At 39.1% G+C, this 21,782-nt stretch overlaps 1 protein-coding gene across 2 annotated transcripts in view; it reads right to left on the bottom strand.

The window, feature by feature from the left end:
* LOC149077583 (cGMP-specific 3',5'-cyclic phosphodiesterase-like) overlaps positions 1-21,782 on the bottom strand; it is a 265,605-nt gene that overhangs the window by 17,171 nt on the left and 226,652 nt on the right. For both annotated transcript variants that reach the window (XM_089245159.1, XM_089245158.1), the window contains exons 6-12: positions 14,657-14,803; positions 9,043-9,132; positions 5,472-5,533; positions 3,715-3,784; positions 2,327-2,401; positions 2,055-2,198; positions 574-717 (exon numbers count right to left, since the gene is read on the bottom strand). In XM_089245159.1, coding sequence (XP_089101285.1) covers positions 574-717; positions 2,055-2,198; positions 2,327-2,401; positions 3,715-3,784; positions 5,472-5,533; positions 9,043-9,132; positions 14,657-14,803 — 732 coding nt within the window. The remainder of the gene's footprint in view (positions 1-573; positions 718-2,054; positions 2,199-2,326; positions 2,402-3,714; positions 3,785-5,471; positions 5,534-9,042; positions 9,133-14,656; positions 14,804-21,782) is intronic.

Raw genomic sequence — 21,782 nt, 5'->3', positions numbered from 1 at the left:
TTTCCGTTTCAAGTGGAAAACCTGTCTTGGAAATAAATGAAAAAAACGAAAAAAAAACGGGACAGAATAGTGATTGGCTACAGCGCTAACATGACACTTTAGCTTAAAGATGGCAGCTGTGTAAGCATAACATTTCAAGGGGAGAGAGAGAAAGAAAGAAAGATAGAGCTTTAAAAGATCTAGCTGGCAGGGGCCTTCCCAACAGCACCATGATCCCTGGGCCAAATGATGTTTTGAGCCCCCCCCCATCTTGCTCAAAGTATTCGTCTACTATTTTCCATATTTACTCCAGAAAATCACAATACCAAAACTCATTAAGATGAGCTCCCCAAGAGTAGGCTCAAGCATTGAAATGGCAGTGCTAGGCGAAAGAGTACCTACCTACTTATTTATTTATATATTTGCTCTCAAAATCATAGTACCAAATTCTATTTTATTCCCCCCCCCTTCCCCGGGCTGTGCCATGCATTTAGACAGCACTCGGTCATTCCCAACAAATAACATATTGGATTATGATATAAAAAAAATTACAGCATATATTTTATTTTAAAAAAATTGTTAAAATTTAAATACCATGAGCTTTTTAGTCTCTTCGATTGAAGATGACGCATGGTACGATAAAACCTCGAGTGCAACTTTCTGTTTTGCCATAAGCTTTGCAGCATTTTCATACATCTGTGTGTTGTAGATTCCAAGACCACAGAATATGGAAAATGCCTAAGTAAATGGATAATACTAATCAATATTATGTCATATATAAACTGAAGAGCCAAAAAAACCTGCTACAGGCATGTGTATGCAAATAAAGAGATATGGAACCAATCAGAGTACGGCGCTGTGGTCAGCAACGCCTATATAACACAACAAGTGTCTGGCATGGTTGTTAGATCGGTTACTGCTGCTACAATGGCAGGTTATCAAGATTTAAGTGAGTTTGAATGTGGTGTTATAGTCGGTGCACGAGAGATGGGACATAGCATCTCAGAGGTAGCGATGAAATTTGGATTTTCACTTACGACCATTTCACGATTGTACCGTGAATATCGGGAATCCGGTAAAAAATTAAATTTACGACATCGCTGAGGCCGGAAAAAGATCATGCAAGAACGGGACCAACGACGACTGACGAGAATCATTAAACGTGACAGACGTGCAACCCTTCAGCAAATTGCTGCAGATTTCAATGCTGGGCCATCAACAAGTGTCAGCGTGCGAACCATTCAACGAAACATCATCAATATGGGCTTTCGGAGCCAAAGGCCCACTCGTGTACCCTTGATGACTGCACGACACCAAGCTTTACGCCTCGCCTGGGCCAGACAACACCGACATTGGACTGTTGAGGACTGGAAACACGTTGCCTGGTCTGACGAGTCTTGGTTCCAATTGCTTCGAGCTGATGGACGTGTACAGGTATGGAGACAACCTCATGAATCCATGGACCCTACATGTCAACAGGGGACTGTTCAAGCTGGTGGAGGCTCTGTGATGGTATGGGGCGTGTGCAGTTGGCGTGATATGGGACCCCTGATAGGTCTAGATACGACTCTGACAGGTGACAGGTACGTAAGCATCCTGTCTGATCACCTGCACCCATTCATGTCCATTATGCATTCCGACGGACTTGGACAATTTCAGCAGGACAATGCGACACCCCACAGGTCTAGAATTGCTACAAAGTGGCTCCAGGAACACTCTTCTGACTTCAGACACTTCCGCTGGCCACCTAAATCCCCAGACATGAACATTATTGAACATATCTGGGATGTCTTGCAACGTGCTGTTCAGAAGAGATCTCCACTCCCTCTTACTCCTACGGATTTATGGACAGCCCTGCAGGATTCATGGTGTCAATTACCTCCAGCACCACTTCAGACATTAGTCGAGTCCATGCCAGGTCGTGTTGTGGCACTTCTGCGGGCTCGCGGGGGCCCTACACGATATTAGGCAGGTGTACCAGTTTTTTTGGCTTTTCAGTGTATAAAGATGCTATTACCAAAGAAAATAAAAAATCAACACAAGTTTTTAGATGGAAACATCTGAGTTTTACTTACTTCTAAAGTGTTGACATCACATTCAGTGAAATGGTGTCCCTTCAATTTATTAACAAGCTGTGCTACACCAATCACTTTGCTTTCGCTATTAAATATTGGAATGGATAAAACTCGTCCACATGTTTTTAATTTTTCCGATGGTGTCTGCAAACACATGGGGAAAAAACAGTATGTAAAAGTTTGAATAAAACTCATTTATTTTATCACAAACTTTAAAATGCAATATAATAGTCAAAACTCGCAACTAAATGAAAACCATGCTTTGAACTCACTTCTGCGGAGGAAACCAGCGGAATTATGTTACGGACATTGTTCATTTCTTCATCTGTCCCCAACCAATTTAATGTCTGGAAGTAGACAGGTAGATTAGTAGAGGAAACATAATCAATCAACTTTGAATATTTAAATGTTGAGTCTCATGTAGGGTTGCCAGATTAGAAAAATTATGAAAAACATATTTTTTTCCATTAGCCAATTCAACAGAATGATGTAGTTAGAGTCTGTGTTTCTTGCATGGGCAAATGGGACACGTGTTCAGGATCCATAAATTTTTGGGGCCCTAAAATTGACATTTTCTTAAGATATTTTGACATTTTAAAGAGGTATTAAATATTTTGAAGTTTGATCGTCTTCGGGGGGGGGGGGGGCACACGCCTCTCATGCCACTCGCCTTCTTCACAGAGGCATGCGAAGAAGGCGAATGCTGCCTCTGTGCCTCAAAGAATGTTATATAGAAGCCCCCAAAACTTATGTTTTCCCAGGGCCTGAACTTATGAAAAACCGGCCCTGAGCATTTGCCCATACAAGAAAAAAGATGCTAACTGCATCATTCTCTTGAATTGGCCTACCAAAAAAACAATGCTTTTTATAATAATTTTTATACTACTGGCATACATGAATAAAACATGAGTCTGAACGTTCATCAAAAATTCTTAAATCTTCCTAACAGAATATTGAACTTTTTTTAATAATATGATCCTTGCGTATTCCCAAGGCATCAGCATGATCCATCCAGGGAATTTGATAGTGTTAGTAGAGATCCATGCCCGAACCGGGATTTGAACCCAGACCTGCACAGAGTGAGAGGTTAGCTCCCTAACCACTCGACTGCCAGGCAGAAATAGTCGTACAGTGCCAAGGGATTGCCTGTTTTAATTTCAGCAATTTCTTTTCTATTGCCATCACAACTTTATTACTGGAACTCATGATGCAAGGGATACGTTACTAGCCGACTTTGGTATACCTGACCACCTGCCTCAATTAACCAAAGTTCTTTTCTTTGGTTTTTGCTGCCAGGTGAAATGCTGTTATATGCTCCTCAAAAAAAAAACCCTCATCCTACAATTTATTCTGCAACGAAAGATGCTTGTTCAAGTGTTTCCCCTATACATATATTGCCTTTTAAAGTTTTGACCAAGAGTACTGAATCACCTTTTATGTATGCAGGACCTATGGCAACCCTAGGTCAATGAGTATATGGTGATGTATGTGGTGATGCTCATTCATGATGAATGAGTATACTCATTCATCACCACATAATGCCATACAAAGTTCAGAAAGAGTCAAAATTAACATTTTTACACACTCATAGAAATTCATTTTATTGCACAAATCCCACATTAAGTTTTTTCACAAATTGAATGCATAAAATGCAACTCACTTGTTCAGTGGCAACAACATGACGAGCAAATTGTACATGTGCCCCTTCAGGACCCGTCAAGTCTTGTAGGCTATTTAACAAAACATATACATGAGATTCCACGTGAAAATATTCTTCCTCTAAAAGCTAGTTCCAAGTTCTTTCAGAACACATTCATAAAACTAAAATAAAAATATGTACCCATCAAGTAGAATGAATTTATTTCAGGGCCAATTAATAACGCATGGGCTCGTCTTGGAAGACCTAAGGGGCCTTTTTCTTTCAAACAGAGAACAACTATGGTCTATCACCATGGGCAATATAAAATTGAGTTGTGCTGGAGAAGTGTGAGTGTCTGCACCTAACAGTCTGAGTGTGTACATAGCTTAGGGGTTAAAAGATCCCAGAAGACTGAGAAAGGATGGCATCTGCGCATGCACCCACCTATTGACATCACTTATCCCAATTTCCAGAGAGATGGTGTGCCAATAAACTGGCCATAACAATAATTTTTCTTAACTCTAGAACAGAACCGCAAAAAAAAACAAACAGAAAAAATTCGGGGAATTTTTGACGGCTATTTGGTGAATGCCTGTGTAGGGGGTGGGGGACAAAAGAATACTCATATCAATGAAGAAATATATATTTCAAAGTGGAGAAAAAAAATTTCCCCAGAAAAAAAGAAAAATGATTCCGGAAACCTGAAAAGGGGGACAAAAAGGCAAATTTTCAGAAACGTAGGAGGATGTTTGAAATGACATAAAAAGGGGATGATTGGTAACTCCTAACATAGTGTTGTGTCTGATTTTCAGTGCTGCCATCTATATTTCAAAAAACTAATGTATCAAGTGTAATAATTGAATATTTGCACCATTGTAAGCCTGTTGCTCTCTGTGGCGGGACTGGCAGATTGGCTTGCATTTGCGCCTCTAGGTTGGGAGCCATAGAAAACCAACTTCAGCCAACCATCACAGTGGCAACAGTGAGATTCGAACCCAAGTCCCTCAATGCGAGTACTTCACTATGACCACTCAACCACTACAGTGGCTAAGGGACTTCTTGGTGTATAAAGTGGCCTTATACCAATTTGACCTGAATTGTGTTAGGTTCAGAGAGATGAGAGAGCTTCAGGAACATGTTTGGCTTTAGCGCCCCCAACATCTGTCCTATTTTATTGACATGATGTAACAGGGCCATAGCGTACATTCTAGTGGCCCTGGGACAGACATTTTCTTAGGGGGCCTCTTAAAAATAAAAAAATTATGTAAAATAAGTGAACATTTTTATGAGGGCACCATTTAGCTCAGTGCCCCAGTTACCCCAGCCCAGTTACGGCCCTGTGACGTAGCAATAACATGAAGAAAACGAAAGTGAAAAGCAGCAAGCAAAAGTGCATGCATTTTGGCCATAACGACATCTATCTTTGACATGATACCAAGCAGTATAAAATCTATGTAAGTTCTGTAATTTATAATATCATAGAGCACAGTGTTTTTGAAAGTATGGACAATACTATCTCCCAGAATGCACCAAGAGGGTGATGAAAGCTAAAGATAAAACGGAGAGGGAATCCTAATAATTAGGTTATAAAGGGGTAGGACAAGGATATTTCATTGCTCTGAAAGGTTGGGGGCGGGATAAAATCAATGCATTTGGTAGACTGACGTAGAGCAATAGAGGTGTGTATAATTTGATGCAAAAACATCCCATACTGTATAACTATGGTTTTCGTATACCAAATAAAAGCACAAACGAAAGAGCTTAGTGAAATAAATCACCTTGGATGTCGGATCTCTTGTTCATCCCTACGTAGTTCAAAAATTCTGGAGAATACAATGTCCTGCAAAAAAAGAAAAAAATGGAAATTAACTTTTTCAAAAGTGAAATTTATTTGACAAATTAAAAAAAAAATTAGCATGTATCTCTAGAAGTACTGACATGAAAAAAACATTGACTGGGCTTAAAATTGTCATTCATCCCGTATATACAGGACTCAAGCCCAATACACAGGAGGCAGAATGGTGCATTCCAATATTTATATTCATGAATTTTAGGGAAAGGGGAGAGACTCAAATGGCCTCAGCCCCCCCCCCCCCCGGTTGTGGCACCTATGTATATCTCGACTCATGTCAGTGGCATTAAGGCCGAGCAAGAACAGAATTAATTCAGAATTAAAATCAATGACAAAGTTTGGATGGTACTCAAGTTGAGCACTCAAAGTCAAGGACACATGAGAAAAAGGGGACATTCTCCCCCTTTTCAATTAAGGATTTGCTTGACAGAAATATAATAATATATTGGAGTGATCCCTATAGATTTGCTCTCTACGAAATTTCTGCCCCATCATTTCCAGATTCTGGCCTTCCTGCCCACATGTCAAACAATACCTCTGAGTCTTATCACTTCCAGTCAGGCGGATCTATGGAGGGGGGAGGGGTGATAGGGGTAATTACCTTCCCCAAGCGAAACACATGTCGTATCAGCAGATAGGCCAAATATCAGAAGAACTGAAATTATAGTAAATCTAGGTTAATTTGCTTACCTAGGGTGCCTGGGCGTAGTTACGACCCTATAATGAAGCAATTCCAATGTAGAGTTCATTTTATATGGCTGAACAGACATCCATGCTTCAGCTTAAATTTCGGCACTAGTTTAATAAAAATTTGGTGCAATAACCACTAATTTTTCTACATTAATCGATTTTGGGTCCTCTGTGCTTGCCGTCAGCTTCATGGCAGCTACAGCTATCTTGAAATGTGATTAAACAAAATTCATGTCTTTTTTTTTGCTTGCTTTGTTTACTACTGATTCAAAAACATGAATGGCTTTAACCATGTAAACGGCTTTGACCTATTTCTTCTTCAATTATACAGGGCTTTATGCCTTCGGGCCATCCCACCTCTTTCAAATGTTCATCTCCGTCAATATGATCTCGCGCATCATTTGACACGTAGTTTTGATTCCGAAGATAAAGGGTGACCACCTGACCCGTATTAGAATTCGCATAAAGGCACATATGCACTAGCGCGCCGATCTTGCAAAAAACCTTGTCGTTGAAAAAACCGATTCCAGGTGGGTCCGGTGTGTGAAAACAACTCCAGAATCATTCACCGTACAAATCACTGAACAACCAATTGCGAATGCTTTCATCTGCGCGCTAGTGTATACGCGCCTTTATGCACGCTGGTTTCCGATTATGCGAGTCGCGCCGTTGCTGATTGGGTAAAAACGTGAATTTCAAGGATTTCAACCAATCCGTAACGGCGCAGAATCGAAACCGTAGTTTCATACAAAATACAAGGCCACAATAGGCAAAATGCCCAACGAGGTAGCTGCCTATTGTGGCAGCTACCTCGTTGGGTAGGTCCTTATGCTGTGCTCCAGGATAAGGGGGTTCTTATCCTGGAGCAAAAGGGTAAGGGGTCATGACTATTGTCCGGGCGCATAACTCTAGATTAGAGGCTCGCAAACTTTTTGTTCTATTGCCCCCGTCTTCAGAATATTTTTATTCATCGCGCCGCAACTCAAACTAAACCCATATGCTATACCCTGGACCTTTCTATTACCGAGGGCAATAGAAAGGTCCAGGATGAATTGCCCACTTTGAGAAACACTGTTCTAGAGAAACTGTTATGAGAAAAAGATGCCCATAACAAGTATGGATGTCATATATTACTAAAATACAGCAACCCAATTAAAAATGCAAATCACAAAAAATATAAACAATATATATATACATAAAATATTATACAATGCCCATAAAATGTATTTATGGTTGTCTTATAAATTTCCATACCCTAAATTAATTAATTGCTGTCTCTCTTAACTTCAGCAAATGCTTCCCCCCGAGGTGGGACAGTAGAGAGAAAGATAGACGGCTTCTCTTTCTACCGTGTCATATAGGCGGAGGCATATGCTGAAGTTAAGGGGAAAAGCCGTCCTGAGGGAGCCTGGGTTCAAGTCCCGGTGGAGTCCAGATAACTTTTCTTTCCGAGTTCAACTCAACATAATAACCAGAAAATATGTTTCCTTAAAAGCTTCAGTTATTTGGGGGCACACCGTTTAACGTGGGGCCTCGTGAGCCCCATCTTTAAGACGCCCCTGCACAGTACATCAAGCCCTTGTGAATCTGTATAGGTAGGTGCAAAGGGTGCGGCCGCACCGGGCCGCTAAATTTTTGGGCCGCAAAAGGAGATAAAAATGTTTTGATTAAATTTTGACTTCAACTTCTTAACAAAGCAATAGCTTATAATTCAGTCCAAGATAGAGAACCTCTAAGTTTGAGGGCCGGGATAGATACAGTCGGTCCCGCTTATAACGTTCCCACTTACAACGTTTTCCCTTTAGTGTCACTTATTTTCGTGGTCTTAACTCTAAAAATTCTCATTAACATTTCCCGTTTGAAGCGTTTTCTCGCTTACAACGTTTTTTCATAACGATTTTTTGAAAAACGTTATAAGCCGGATCCACTGTAATCGGTTTTCTAGCCCTGAGAGCCCTAAACTTTCAAGTGCCTGGGGGCGAACTCGCAATTTTTCACTGGGAAGCGGACACTTCTGTCCGTATTTATTGCTACATGACATTTTTTATGACCACTAAGGAGTTTGACAGTCGTTCTCGGACACCAGAGTGAACCTGGTGGGCACCTGAGTACCCATGGACACCCTGGGGTATTAGAAAACCCCTGTTCAGAGGGGCCGTAATTTTTTTTTGCACCGGGCCGCAAAATACTTAAGCCCGTCCGTCCCTGTGTATAGGTCCCTCTTGTGAAAATCAAATTACTCCAGCATAGTATTGTTTCCTCAAATGGATTGAATGAAAATACAGTATCTAGACATTTATAATAAACAGCGAACAACTTTTGAATTGTTAGACTTCTTTTATACAAATACAACGCCACAACAGGCAAAATGCCCAACGAGGTGGCTAAAACCACCTTGATTTATACTTTGATAATAAACTTGATTATTATTCTTCGAGAAAATTTTTTGCAATTGAAATCTCACTCAAGTTTCAGTAAAAAAATCGTTTGAAATGATAAAATTTGAATGGTGTTTCACGAACAACTCTCATTAGGAAAAAAAACATTCACTCTTTTGATAGGTTTATTTAAAAATAAATTAAATTTGAATTGATTGCCGCCAACCGTATCATAACAACGCCACGATATTGAAATCAGGTGTTTCCTTCCTGTATTTTTAATTGAATTGAAGGTAATTATCAATATACTTCATAGAAGTTGGGTATCCACGTAATTAATGAGTCAATTATTTCTATATTGAGTGTTTTTCCCACTTCCTTAACTTTTTTTTGGAGCAATGTTTAGGAGTCAATGAACTCTGTACATACCTGAGGTCTGGAAAACTTCCTTGGGTTCAGAATCGAAGGAAGTGGCGTGACCCGGTCCTCACTGACGGAGTCTAGCCTTTGATAGACGTTCTGAAAGATAAAAAAATTAATGCATTGAAATAAATTTCGGAAGCACTCAAATATTATTCATTTCAAAACTCACATAGTTAAGAAAACATCACTTTCAGTCCGAATACAGTATCCCCGCTTATAATGGGACCCGGGATTATTCTCATCAGTTCTTTGTTTTTCACTATTAAATTTACTATAGAGGGCCCTTGAAAAGTCTGGCCTGGGGAACCAGTGCCGTCTTAATGAATGGTCCGACCCTGGGGACGGCCCGGAAGCCTCAAGTGCACAGGGTGGCCCTCATGATAATGGGACCTGATTAAGATTTTCCAGATTAAGCATTTAAATTGGCAAGCAGGCATTATAGTCACATAAGAAGTCTCAGAAAAACCAATTTGCCCGGGGGCCCATGATGCTCTCGAGACGGCTCTGCTTGGACCCATCAAAGATTCTAGGGGCTTTGAAGGAGGACCCCTTATCCTGGAGCAAAAGGATAAGGGGTCATGACTATTGTCCGAGCGCATAACTCTAGATTAGAGGCTGTCAAATTTTTTGTTCTATTGCCCCCGTCTTCAGAATATTTTTATTCATCGCCCCCCAACTCAAACTAACCCATAGGATTCTATGCTATACCCGTAGCTTCTACCTCCCCCCCCCGGACCTTTCTATAACTGAGGGCAATAGAAAGGTCCAGAGAGAATTGCCCACTTTGGGAAACACTGTTCTAGATAGATTCGCTTATCAATAACTTCTTTGACGAAAGCGATCCCCTTTTTTAAAACCATAAACCTCTTGCGGGCAAGTTCTGCAATTCATGGAAGGGAGATCACTTCACTACAAAACTGTAATCCTTACTGTTTGCGGAGGGAGAGGAAAGGCGACGGTCAATATGGGATGGTTTTATTACAAAGGTAAAAGTGATAATAAGTAGTCCTGCAAATAACCTTGTTGAATAATCAAAAATATTCTATAAGTTCCCACCACTGAGATGAACGGTGGTAATTTTTGAGAATTTTTTTTTTCTTATAAGCGGAAATCTCTGATTCTTATAACCGATGATTTACGCTCCTGAAGGGGGGGGGGGCAGTGCCCCATAGGCCTTGATGTTTAGACGGCACATCTTGCTTAGGCCTTGATGCTTAGACGGTACGAATAATACATGTTATGGAAATATTTAGTTTATTTGACGTGTGTTGTCGCAATTTTAGTTGTATTAGGCATCCATATATTTTATGGCATCTTTTTCTTTAGCAGCCTCGTTGGACATTTTGTCTGTTGCAGCTTTTATGTATAAGTGTAATTAACATTATTAGGTCCGCATTTGGACCACATCTGGTTAACTACCACAGGTTGAGAAACACTGACTCGTATAGAGTTTTTTTTTTCGTAACTCGACGTTAGTTTCGTGATGTATTGGTGTTGATTCGCGAGTCACCTGTCATAAAATCGAATAAAATGCTCGGTTGCATTCTCAAAAGGTCTCTTCGTTGTTCCCCTAAACTGATTCTCCCACTTTTCCGGAACTTAGTTCGTCCTGGATTAGAGTATGTCGTCAGGTTTTGGAGGCCATACTTATGAGTAGAAAGGCATTGACTTGGTCGAGGGGGTCCAGAGAAGAGCAAGGCACACAGGGTTTATAATATAAAAAAAAGACTTGATTTCTTGAATATGTTTACACTGGAAAAACGCAGTTGTCGGTGGTGGGGTGGGGAGATATGTGCAAAATGTTTAAAATTTCCAACGGGGTGGACAAAATGGACTATGAGTTATCTACATAATGAATCAGCTGCTTCGAAAAGGGAGAGAGACCAGTATCGTTCAGTAAGGGGCAATTCCAGGTTTTGGTGTCGCAGGGAATTCTTCTCTAATAGAGTTAATAAATGGAATAGCTCACCTCCGAGGGTTGGGAACTCTAACACAATTAACACGTTTGAAAAGAAACGATTAACATATTGGGATAAATCAAGAAGCTATTCACATACTTAGATGAGACAACCATAATATTTTTATGGGCAGTATATTTATATTTTATCATAATTATTGGTTTTTTATCGCTCTTGTCCGGTTGCTGTATTTTTGATACAGTTTAGATATATATTTGACATCAATATCTCTTATGGGCATCTTTTTTTCAGCTACCTCGTTGGGCATTTCGTATTTGTATTTGAAGAGCACTTAAAAACAGAAATTTTTAAATATCGAAGAGATTATGACATCTAATAAATTCTCGATTCAGAGTTTTTGGCAATTCGTATTAAGGTTACGTGCCACAGTTTCCATTACAATAATGAGGAATCGAAAATAATGTATCTGACGCTCAGAACCAGAGGTCGTCTATATTTGATTGTTTTTGTCTAAAGCGACGAAGGAAATCGAGTTTCTATGTCCACCGAGTGTAATAATAAATAGCAAGTACTTAGTTATTAGCTAAGTGATGCATAATAGAACAATGAGTGCGTGTCCCATTAACCTCCACGGATGGCCGGCTGCTCGTAAATCGGCGCACTAATGTCTGGGGCCCTGCAGCTGATGGTTCAATTTGGATCTCACCTGCGTGAGAAAATCAACAGGCCAATGACCTGACAGGTTCTCTCCCTCTCTCTCTCGTCAATGAGGATAATGAGGATTTTTTTAGCACAGCTGATGTTACTTAGACAAAAAAACCAAAAACTACATTAAACGCATTTTCACATCGATATCATTTCCAATGAACTTTTGACAACAATGGAATCGCGTTCGACATGGAAATATACATTTCCGAATGGTTTTGATTTGAAAATACAATTATGACCATGAAAAAGTTTTATTGACTAGTTTTGTAGATATCGCCCTGTTATCAATTAAAAAGTGCTTTACGAGCGTAATTGTATTGGTGAAAAAGTGGTAAAGATCATAGAACAACGTGATCAGAGAAAATTGTCAATCTCGATGCGGGCCGAGTTATTACTTTCTTTCAATGTTTTACTTTTTTCAATGTTTTCAATGTTTACTTTTCCTGTACCGCCACAGCGCCCGAGTGGTGTGGCGTAAGATGCTCGTCTACCACCGTGAAGGTTTCCGTCACTGTCCCAGGCTCAAACCCAGGGAAGAATGTAGATTGAGGCGACCACCGATAGATGGTACCTTCGTTTCCAACCCAAGTCATTAACGGCAGTAAATTGCAATATATCCATATGGCAAAGTTGGTGAAGTAGTGGTCTATCGCCATGGGCAATTTACCACCTAGTAAATTGTCGGAAGTGTGTGTACCTAGGGTTACCAGTCATCCTCCTTTAGGAGAAAATGTCCTTTCTTTAAATGTCAATTCAAGCATCCTCCTATGTTTCGGAAAATTGGTCCCTTCGTCCTCCTTTTCAGGTTTTCAGAATTAGTTTTCTCAGGAATTTTTTTTTTTACTTTGAGAGAAACATATATCTCTTTATTGAAATGAGTGTTTTATGGGTTTTTTCATCAACGAATAGCTGTCGAAAATGTCTAAATTTTTTTGTTTTTGCTCTTTTTAGTCATTCTGTTATAGTTGGGAAAAATTTTGTTGTGGCCGGTTTTAATGGTCAGAATATTGGCGATATCTGTTGTGAAAATTGAAAAAAGTTATATTACTTAGGTTGCGCGAGCGCAGGCGTCCTACTTTCTCAGTTTTCGAATCTGGAAGCCCTGTATACCTAACAGCCTGAGTGCGTATATAGTATTGTGTCGAATTTTTCAGTGCTGCCATCTGTATTTCAGAAGTTGTGTAATGATTGAATATTTGTACCGTTTGCACGGCTGTTGCTTTCAGTTGAGACACTTTTTAACGGGGAGATCAGCCACACAACACCTACTTGAGAACAAGGCCTTCACACGAAGCTTGTGACGTCACTGAGGTAGGCCATCTCACCTATAGCCATTGAATACAGTGCCGTCTTAACGCATGGGCACGGCCCGAGGGCCTCAAGAGAAAAGGGGAATCACAAACATGAGATCTGGTAAAAATTTTCTAGAATTTACCAGATAAGGCCTCAGAAAAACCACTTGGCCCGGGGGCTCATGATGCTCTTAAGGCGGCCCTGATTGGATATGATACAAAAAGGGTTACGATGGCGCATGCGTCGGTCTGTTTTATCCAATGGTTATAGGTGAGGTGGCCTACTACTAGTAGGTGTTGGATCAACTTGCATTCGTGCCTTGAAGTCGGGAACCGTCGTTCCATGCGAGTCCGTTAGTCACTATGACCACTCGACCACCACAGCGGCGATGCTGGCTGAATACAGTTCGGCGATGCTGGCTGAATACAGTTCGGCGATGCTGGCTGAATACAGTTCGGCAATCGTAAGAAATATGCTCCTTATGTCCAACACAAGCGCGATGCAAAAATAAGTAACGTGTCAGCAGTGGCGTTGGAGCCTGGAGTGCAGTGGATACACTCGAAGTTTGTTTTCTGCGGTTTTACAATTTACACAGGCGTGAATGCGAGCCTGTCTCTCGCTTAGAAAAGTATCACCACAGAGAGCAGGCAGACCTCCTACGATACTCACATAACATGAGAATTCAACCATTCACCATCTTTACTTAAAAATATAGAAGACAGATGGCAGCACTAGATGAACACGGAACAAGCACAATTCTGACAACATAAGTACATTAGGATCACACATACACTCAGAACACACATCCTGTCATGCACCAATTCGTTAGAAATTCCTCAAAGGAATGTGTCGAGGTGCAAGCACGGTTACATAACAGTGAATGTTCGATCACCCATAATATTCTGCACTACCGGTCTGAGCACCCCTAGAATTCCGAAATTAAAAATGCCATATAAATCTCAAACTGAGTACCCCCCATTCATGTGCATACTACTTCCAACTACTGCGTGTCAGACGCCGCTAAATGAATCATTGTGTTATAATATATTTGTTTCTGTATGTATTTTTGTTGTGTTTCCGTGTATTTTTGTTGTGTTTCCGTGTATTTTTGTTGTGTTTCCGTGTATTTGTGTTGCGTATTTATGTATATCAATGTTGCACAGGCTGTCATGTAAGAGCTAATGTGGTTGGTCCTCATCTTATCACCCGTTCAGCGTAGAGGATTCCAATTTTAAAAATTGGCCGGGGAGGAACCTTATAAAAAATTTAGTTTTTCTTTCTTTTGTGACGCACTGGAATTTACACTCTTAAAACTGATACAGGATAATCCTTCAAGCATTTTGAGCATTTTTTTTAAATTGGAATCATACTTCTACGCCGAACGGTTCATGAGATAAAGGCCGCATTAGCATTACAGGACACCCTGTATATTTGTGTTTTTTCTGTATATTTATTTTGTTTTCTATATGCTTATGTTGCGTTTCACACAATGTATTGTAATGTGCTATTATACGTGTATTAAATGAGCAATTTCAGGGAAAATTGTAGTCAATACAAATTTTTTTATGGTCAAAATAGATCACCAAATTACATAAGGAATGCCTACTTCTGTTTCGGTCGCAGTAACTTTGCCAAAATTTGTTGTGCGGTGTCATCTGGGGATGTAAAATGGGAGGCTAAGAGACAAATTGACAATTTACCTGATCCATTTGCTGTTCGGTGTCTATCAAATAGACTCGGCATTTTTCGCATTGAAGCAAGGCTTCGGCTTTGACCATGATTCGGTTGATGAGTCGGTCCAAAGACGAAGTCTCTTCGAATATGGACTTGGCCAGACCCAACAGTAACTGCAAAATAATTATTGACAATTGAAGAAAATATCAAAAAATGAATACGGTATTATCTACCATTATTATTTGTGTTTATGAAATCGCACATAATATGAAAATAGAGGGTAGACGAGAAATCCAGGATACATTTCAGAAATTATTAACAAATCAACCAATTGACATAAAAAGGGTGCGGTTTGCATTAAAATACTCATCATGGCCTAGACGCAGGGATCTTCAACCTTTCAGACATTACGGGCAAAATTAAAATTTCCACGAGGCCCTCGGGCCTCCAACTTATACCGTGATATTCTTTCGGTTATTAAATACGGTTCTCCAAATTTACTAAACTTTTTTTTACTCTGAATATACTTCTTTCATTAAATTTTAATTTTTATTCATTTTTAAATAACTTCCATTATTAATCAATTCTTTTTAATCAATTATTTCTTTTATTACATCTGAAATATGTCCTTATAATTCTTAAATTATTTTATTAATTTTTAAATTTTCATTAATTAAGAAATCGTTTCTTTCAAAATTTCTTAATTTTTCTCATGAATTATTACTTTTGACAATTCTCAAATTACTCTTGACAAATCTGAAATTATTTCTATGAGTAGTTCTGCAATTATTTCTTTCAGTGATTCTGCAACTATTTTTTCATTAATTACAAATTTTCAATTATGGAATTATTTTTTTCAACAACTCTAATATCATTTTCTTTGGACTAAAGCTTTTAAAGCTCTGGGCCACTGAAATACATGCTGCTGTATTTAGAACTGTGAGATACTTTCCAGATTCAATATATATAATAATTGCTGTGCGTTTGATAAAAGGACAGTCGTAACAAATTCGGGGGACCCAGAGCTAAAACACTTTTTGAGATCTATGAATTCATATGCTTCGAGTGGCAAAATTCGGCATCCCGAAGGTATACCTAATTAAAGAATTTACAGAAATGCTAAAAAACACCTTAATGAAAGAAATGGTTTTAGAATTATTGAAAAAAAAACAATTTAATAACTGAAAATTTATAATTAATAGAAAAATTGTTACGGAATTACTGAAAGAAATAATTGCAGAACTACTTATAGAAATAATTTCAGAATTGCCAAGAGTAATGTGAGAATTGTCAAGAACAGTTTGAGAATTGCCGAGAGTAATTTTAGAATTCTCCAAAGTAATTTCAGACTTTTAAAAAAAAAATTTATCACCCCCCCACCCCAAGAAAAAAAAATTCTAGGCCATTATAGTTATTGAAAACAACAATTTCTATTCTTGTATTTTAATGCAAACCGCACTTTTATATGTCAATTGTGGGATTTGTTATTAATTTTTAAAATGTGTCCAGAACGGACTTCTTGTGTCCAACCTGTATACTGTTTCTTTCTTACAGAGAATTGGCCCCGAAAATTCATAAGCAATCTGCAATTACTAATCTTGAACTTGAGGAGCGCATTCCAAGGTCATAAAAAAGGAAAATTTATTAATTCACCAAGAAAAAAAACTGATATTTATTCTATCATTAGATTGAGAATGTGATACATTCACACGTGTTTCGTTGAAGATAAGCACAAATACCGAAATTGAAGGTTGCAGGAAGGTTCAAGGAGAAAAGATTCTCCTCTCTCTATTTTATTCTTTTCTTCCTCGTTCTTCGAAGATTAAGGGGAAAAAGATAGAAATTCAAAAGCAATCTCAAGATCTGCAATTAAGTAGGTAGGAATGTGTCACTGTGCTTTCGAATACGGTAAACGGTATGCCTAATGAAAATGTTTGGCGATTCATTTCCTATAGAATTCACTCTAGACACGGAAGAACACCCCTTGTAATCATAGCCACCCTTAGAGGGTGTGCGTCAGGTGCGGTCATATCGGGCTTCGTGTTTTGGGGGGGGGGCGCACATACGATAACAATTTCTTTCATAAATACTGAATTTTTTCATCAATTCAGAAAAATCTGCATTTTCATCATTTCTGGAATTATTTCTTTCATAAATTCTGAATTTTCATCCATTATTAAATTCTGTCTATATATACAGTATATATATATGTGCGATTCCCCTCTCCCACAGAATACATAAAATCAGGGCTAACGGGACCCGAAATTACGAAAAAAGACGCCTCTGGCCCAGCTATTATTTCTGCACCGGGCCTCGCGTCTGGGTGGCAGTAAATTGATCAGGTTTTTGAACTTTCATTCCCCATTTTTGTTAGTTATAGTGTCTAAAAACTTAATTACGTTTATTACTACTACTACTAATAATATATAATAATAATTATTATTACTTAGTGCCATTTTAATTTTATGTAATATCTGCGATCTCGAACGTTGAAAATGAGTTGAGGAACTCTATGAAGTATGCGTATTCCTAAACCATAATCAGATAGAGGCTTCTCGAACGGGAAGGGGAGGGCCAATCGTCGAGAGTATACATAGTGAAGGGGAGCGCGAATGTCCACCTCTGCCCTCCGCCTATGCACAACACGATGTTTTCACTTAATTGGGGGGGGGGGGGTAGGTCTGCATCCACCTGTCCTTAACAGTAGGATATTTCCTACATTTGATTAGTGTGGCTTGCACAAGACCTAGGTTTAAATCTCAAATTACGTGCTCTGTGCGACCAAGATAATATCATCTTGCTGTGTCGGACTAACTTGGCCACACAGAGCCAACAACAATGTGCGCTGTCATTCTCAGCCTATAAAAATCCACATTTTGCAAACTTATTTATCATAAAAACTATTGCATTTGCGCACAAAAGCATCATTAAACTGGAACTCCTGCTGTCACCTATGAAATAAATAACGGAAGTTGTCTAATTGTTCTCTTCAAATTCGTTACCGGTTTTCCATTAATGGACCGCATAAAAAAAAGGAATACGGTATGATATCACTAAATATTTTATGAACAATAACATAAATAAAATTATTGGGTTTGCCTCGAAATTTTAACAGTTGATATTTGTGTGCTGCAAAATAACACAAGTACAATCCGCAAAGTGAAATTTTCCTAAGCTACTAAAACTTCTGGGCTGTAAGGATCCAGTCCAAAATTAAAGAATACCTAGATGGAGTCTAGAAAGCTATATCCGGTTTCTTTTTGCGGGTTTTACTAGTTTAATTTTACAGTACGCTAATGACAACTGTTAAAATTTCGATGCAAACTCGATATTTTAACTAATTATTGCTCATAAAATATCTGTTGATATCATATCATATATTGTTTTTTTTTATACGGCACAGTCTAAGCAGGCATCGGTGTTTTTCTAGTATTTTTTGTATTTCATAGATGTCAGCAGAGGTTCCGAATTAACGATATTATTTAGGTTCTCAATATGCGAGAGAGGAAGCGTTTTGAAAAGTAGGTTTCCGGAGAAAAACTAGCTCTCTCTCCGAAACATGGTCATGAGGTCGCATGCATACGCATCTTCGATTACGTTCCTTACATATGTTGACAGATGGCGCTACCCCACCGACAATGAACAACAGTTTTGATTTCCAACCAGTGCCGTCTTAACGCATGGGTCCACCCGGGCACGGCCCGGGGTCCCGAAGAGAAGAAGGGCCTCACAAAAATGAGATTCCGTTGAAGTTTTCTAGAATTCCCCTGGAAGGGCCTCAGAAAAACCACTTGGCCAGGGGGCCCATCATGCTCTTAAGACGGCCCTGCTTCCAACCCAAACAGAACCACCTCTAATATGTATACAGTTTTATGTGGCTATGGCCCATTAGCCCCCCCCCCCCCCACTGTAAATATCGGTCTGCACATCCAACACTTTTGCTCAGACTTATAACAAGTATAATTAACAATAAATATATATATAAAGCGTGTTCCTTGAAGTAGAACATCCTATAGTTTTTTGAATATCGGATATTTTTTTTTTTGTCATGTAACAGCATTCAGGGTACCTCACTTGCTTAATATAACCTCTCCCCCTCAAAAATTTTCTCCTCTGGATACTTCAATGCTCGCTAATTAAAGGGTCAAATATTTTATGCAAGTGGGGCAGGCTTTCTGATGAAAAATCGAGTTTGTAGACGTCTTTTTTTTTTTTTCAATTACAAAGAAGCGAATCGGATCGCATCTCTAATCGATTTTAGATTCGGCGCCGGTTGCGAACGACGTCATCGTGGAAAGCCTATCAGTTTTCGTATTGCTGTTGCTGCGTAATCTTCCATTCCCACGGTCAAGAGTTTCAAACTTAAGCCAGTCAAGCAAATAAAGTCGAGTACAACAGAAACAAACAAACAAACAAACAAACCCGTTCGCATACAATTTTGGTCATTAGCACAGAGGGGAAAAAACATACAAACAACATTATATCTGGAAAACTCAAACAACGCGCACACAATAACGAAACTATTGAATGGTTCGGTTATAAGAAGACTGGTGGTTCCTGTTTGTGAAAATTAATGAATATATATATATATATATAATCCCATATACTTTTCTTTTCTCAATAAGATTAGTGCACTTTGGCGTTATACGTTCAAAGAAACTAATGAGTAAAAGAGCTTTTCTCTTTCCTTTAGAGGATAAATGGCCGCCATTGTATATTTACATTGAAGTAGGACCTCCCAACTTCTGGGAACGGTCTTCTGTAAATCGATCGTCACAAACTAGAAATAAATTTATTGTTCTACGTAATAACCAAGAATATTAATATACAGGGTGATCACTTAATTCTCCTTTCCGCATTTTACTGGTGAACCGTTGATACTAGAGGCACACTTTCAATAAGGAAAAAATATCCAAACAACGTGTAGAACTCAGATACGTCATTCATGTTGCAAAAAGTTGTATTAGTTATTAAATTAAAAAAAATAGCTTTTTATACGGACACCCTGTCCACAAAACCCCAATTAGAAAGGTTATTGCTCTCTCTCTCTCCTGAGGCCAACAAAGAAAATTCCAGGTTTCTAAGTGCAATATTCCCAGAGATATCAGAATTCAAAAAATCGGAGAAAAGTTTGGGGAAAAACGAATGAAAAACGCTTCTTTCCCTCATTTATGCTGTTCTTTCCCAAATTCGCTCCGATTTTTGAATTTAAATATCTCTGCGAATATTGCACCTAGAAACGTGGATTTTTTTTCTTCTAATTGGGTTTTTGAGCACAGGGTGCTCGTATAAAAAGTTATTTTTATTTAGATAACTGTACGAGCCCTTGCAATACGAACGACGTATCTGAGGTCCACGCGTTATTTGGATCCTTTTTCTAACTGGAAGTATGCAGTTCTAGGATCAACGGTTCACCAGTTATTTGCGGTGTGACGTGTTAGCTATGCACTCAATATATGTACACAGTAAAGTCACATTAACGCTACAGTCAGCTAAACCAGTGTTTCCTCAACCGCCGGGCCCTTGATCAAGCAAACCGGGCCATGAGTGATTCATCTAATTTTTTCTCCATTTATTTCTCGTTAGTCGAGTTTATGACCGGGTCTTCCACTCAAAAATGTAATTCTACCGGGCCACGGGTTTCTAGAGGTTGAGAACCCACTGAGATAAATTATCCTTCACAAACCACAACAGATCAGGGCAACAACATTCAAAATTCACGCATAATAACCCTCCCGAGTTGTTTGTTACGAAAACAGATGGCAGCACTTTTTAAAACGCAAAAAGGCGTTCCTCAGAATCAAAGTTTACGTTACGTGTACAACCCATACACTTCACATTCCAACATGCACCAGCTGACTAGAAGTTATTCAAAGTAGTATTTACGAGCTGCATGTGTGTGCCCTAATTGTAATTAGCAGCTAAACTACCCAGAAAAACAGTCCGGGCGGCATTCGTATTTCATCAGAGTGCCTTCCTCAGAAGATCTCATTATTTTTTAGTGTCTTCTGGGCAGCAGTTAGATGATCCGGAAGTGGGATAAGAAGATGCTGGATGATTGTCACAGTTGCATAAAGCCAAAAATATTGTAGTCTATTGTCCATTTGATGGAATCTTAATCGTCAATAGAAATCAAGAAGAATAGATGACTTGATAATCGTCGTCTTCAGCGTCCTTAGCGCGCCCGTCGTCACGCTGGGATTTATTACGTCTAAAATAAAATTGCAATTGATAATATTTTTATGAGCATCTTTTTCTCAGCCACCTCGTTGGGCATTTTGTCTGTTGTGGCGTTGTATTTGTATTTGTATATGATTAGGGTCTTGAATGTTCATCAGTAATGCTGATGATGTGAATTGATGTTCTTTCTTTTGTCCACAAATATCTGTATCTTTTTTTTGCACCCGTCTCCTGCTCTTGCCCAATTTCCAAAATCAATGTAGTCTTAGATAGCAGGGCTTAGTTATTTTTCGATCGTGATCGAGTTAGTGGTGGAGAACTACGACCTCATGTGCCGTCGATCTTCTTGTTCGAGGAGGAGAATATGATGGATCTATTTCTTTGTTCCGACCTCTGTAGTAACTAGCTCTTTTGTTATGCAGCAATAATAAATTCGATCTCCCCGTTAAAAAGACTCGCCGCAGAAAGCAACAGGTCTACAACGTTACAATTAGCCATTCATTACACTTCACTCACTATGAGCTGAGAAAAAGGCATGGTTTAAAAAATTTATTGCAGATGGCAACACTACATATAACAAGCATTAATAGAAACAAATTTCACGGAAGGTTCCCTATACACACCCACATTCCAACATGGATCAATTCGTTAGAAGTTCCGCAGAGGAGTATGGACGAGGTGCATGTCTGGTTTTGTAGTAGTACCAGCAATAATAAATTGGCTTCTAGAAATGTCAGAAGATTCGAAATTCTGTTCGAGTTCATTGGGCTATGAAGAATTCTTTTTCCCAAATGGCAAGCGGAAACGTTGACGGTGATTACGAATTATGTATTCGTCCGTTGGCGAGCAAAAAAAAAGTTGGCTGGATTTTTCAGGCGTGTCCGACCTTCGGGAACGCTCCGATGTCTGTATCGGATGGGGGAGCGGGGCACGTGTCGTAATAAAAGTAAAAGTCTATTTGATGGCTACTGT

The sequence above is a fragment of the Pholcus phalangioides genome, unplaced genomic scaffold (assembly GCF_987345545.1).
Source record: "Pholcus phalangioides strain wild (caught in Gottingen) unplaced genomic scaffold, Ppha-v1.0 ptg000015l_1, whole genome shotgun sequence".
Classification (NCBI taxonomy): domain Eukaryota; kingdom Metazoa; phylum Arthropoda; class Arachnida; order Araneae; family Pholcidae; genus Pholcus; species Pholcus phalangioides.
This window is presented reverse-complemented; position numbering and strand designations above follow the sequence as displayed.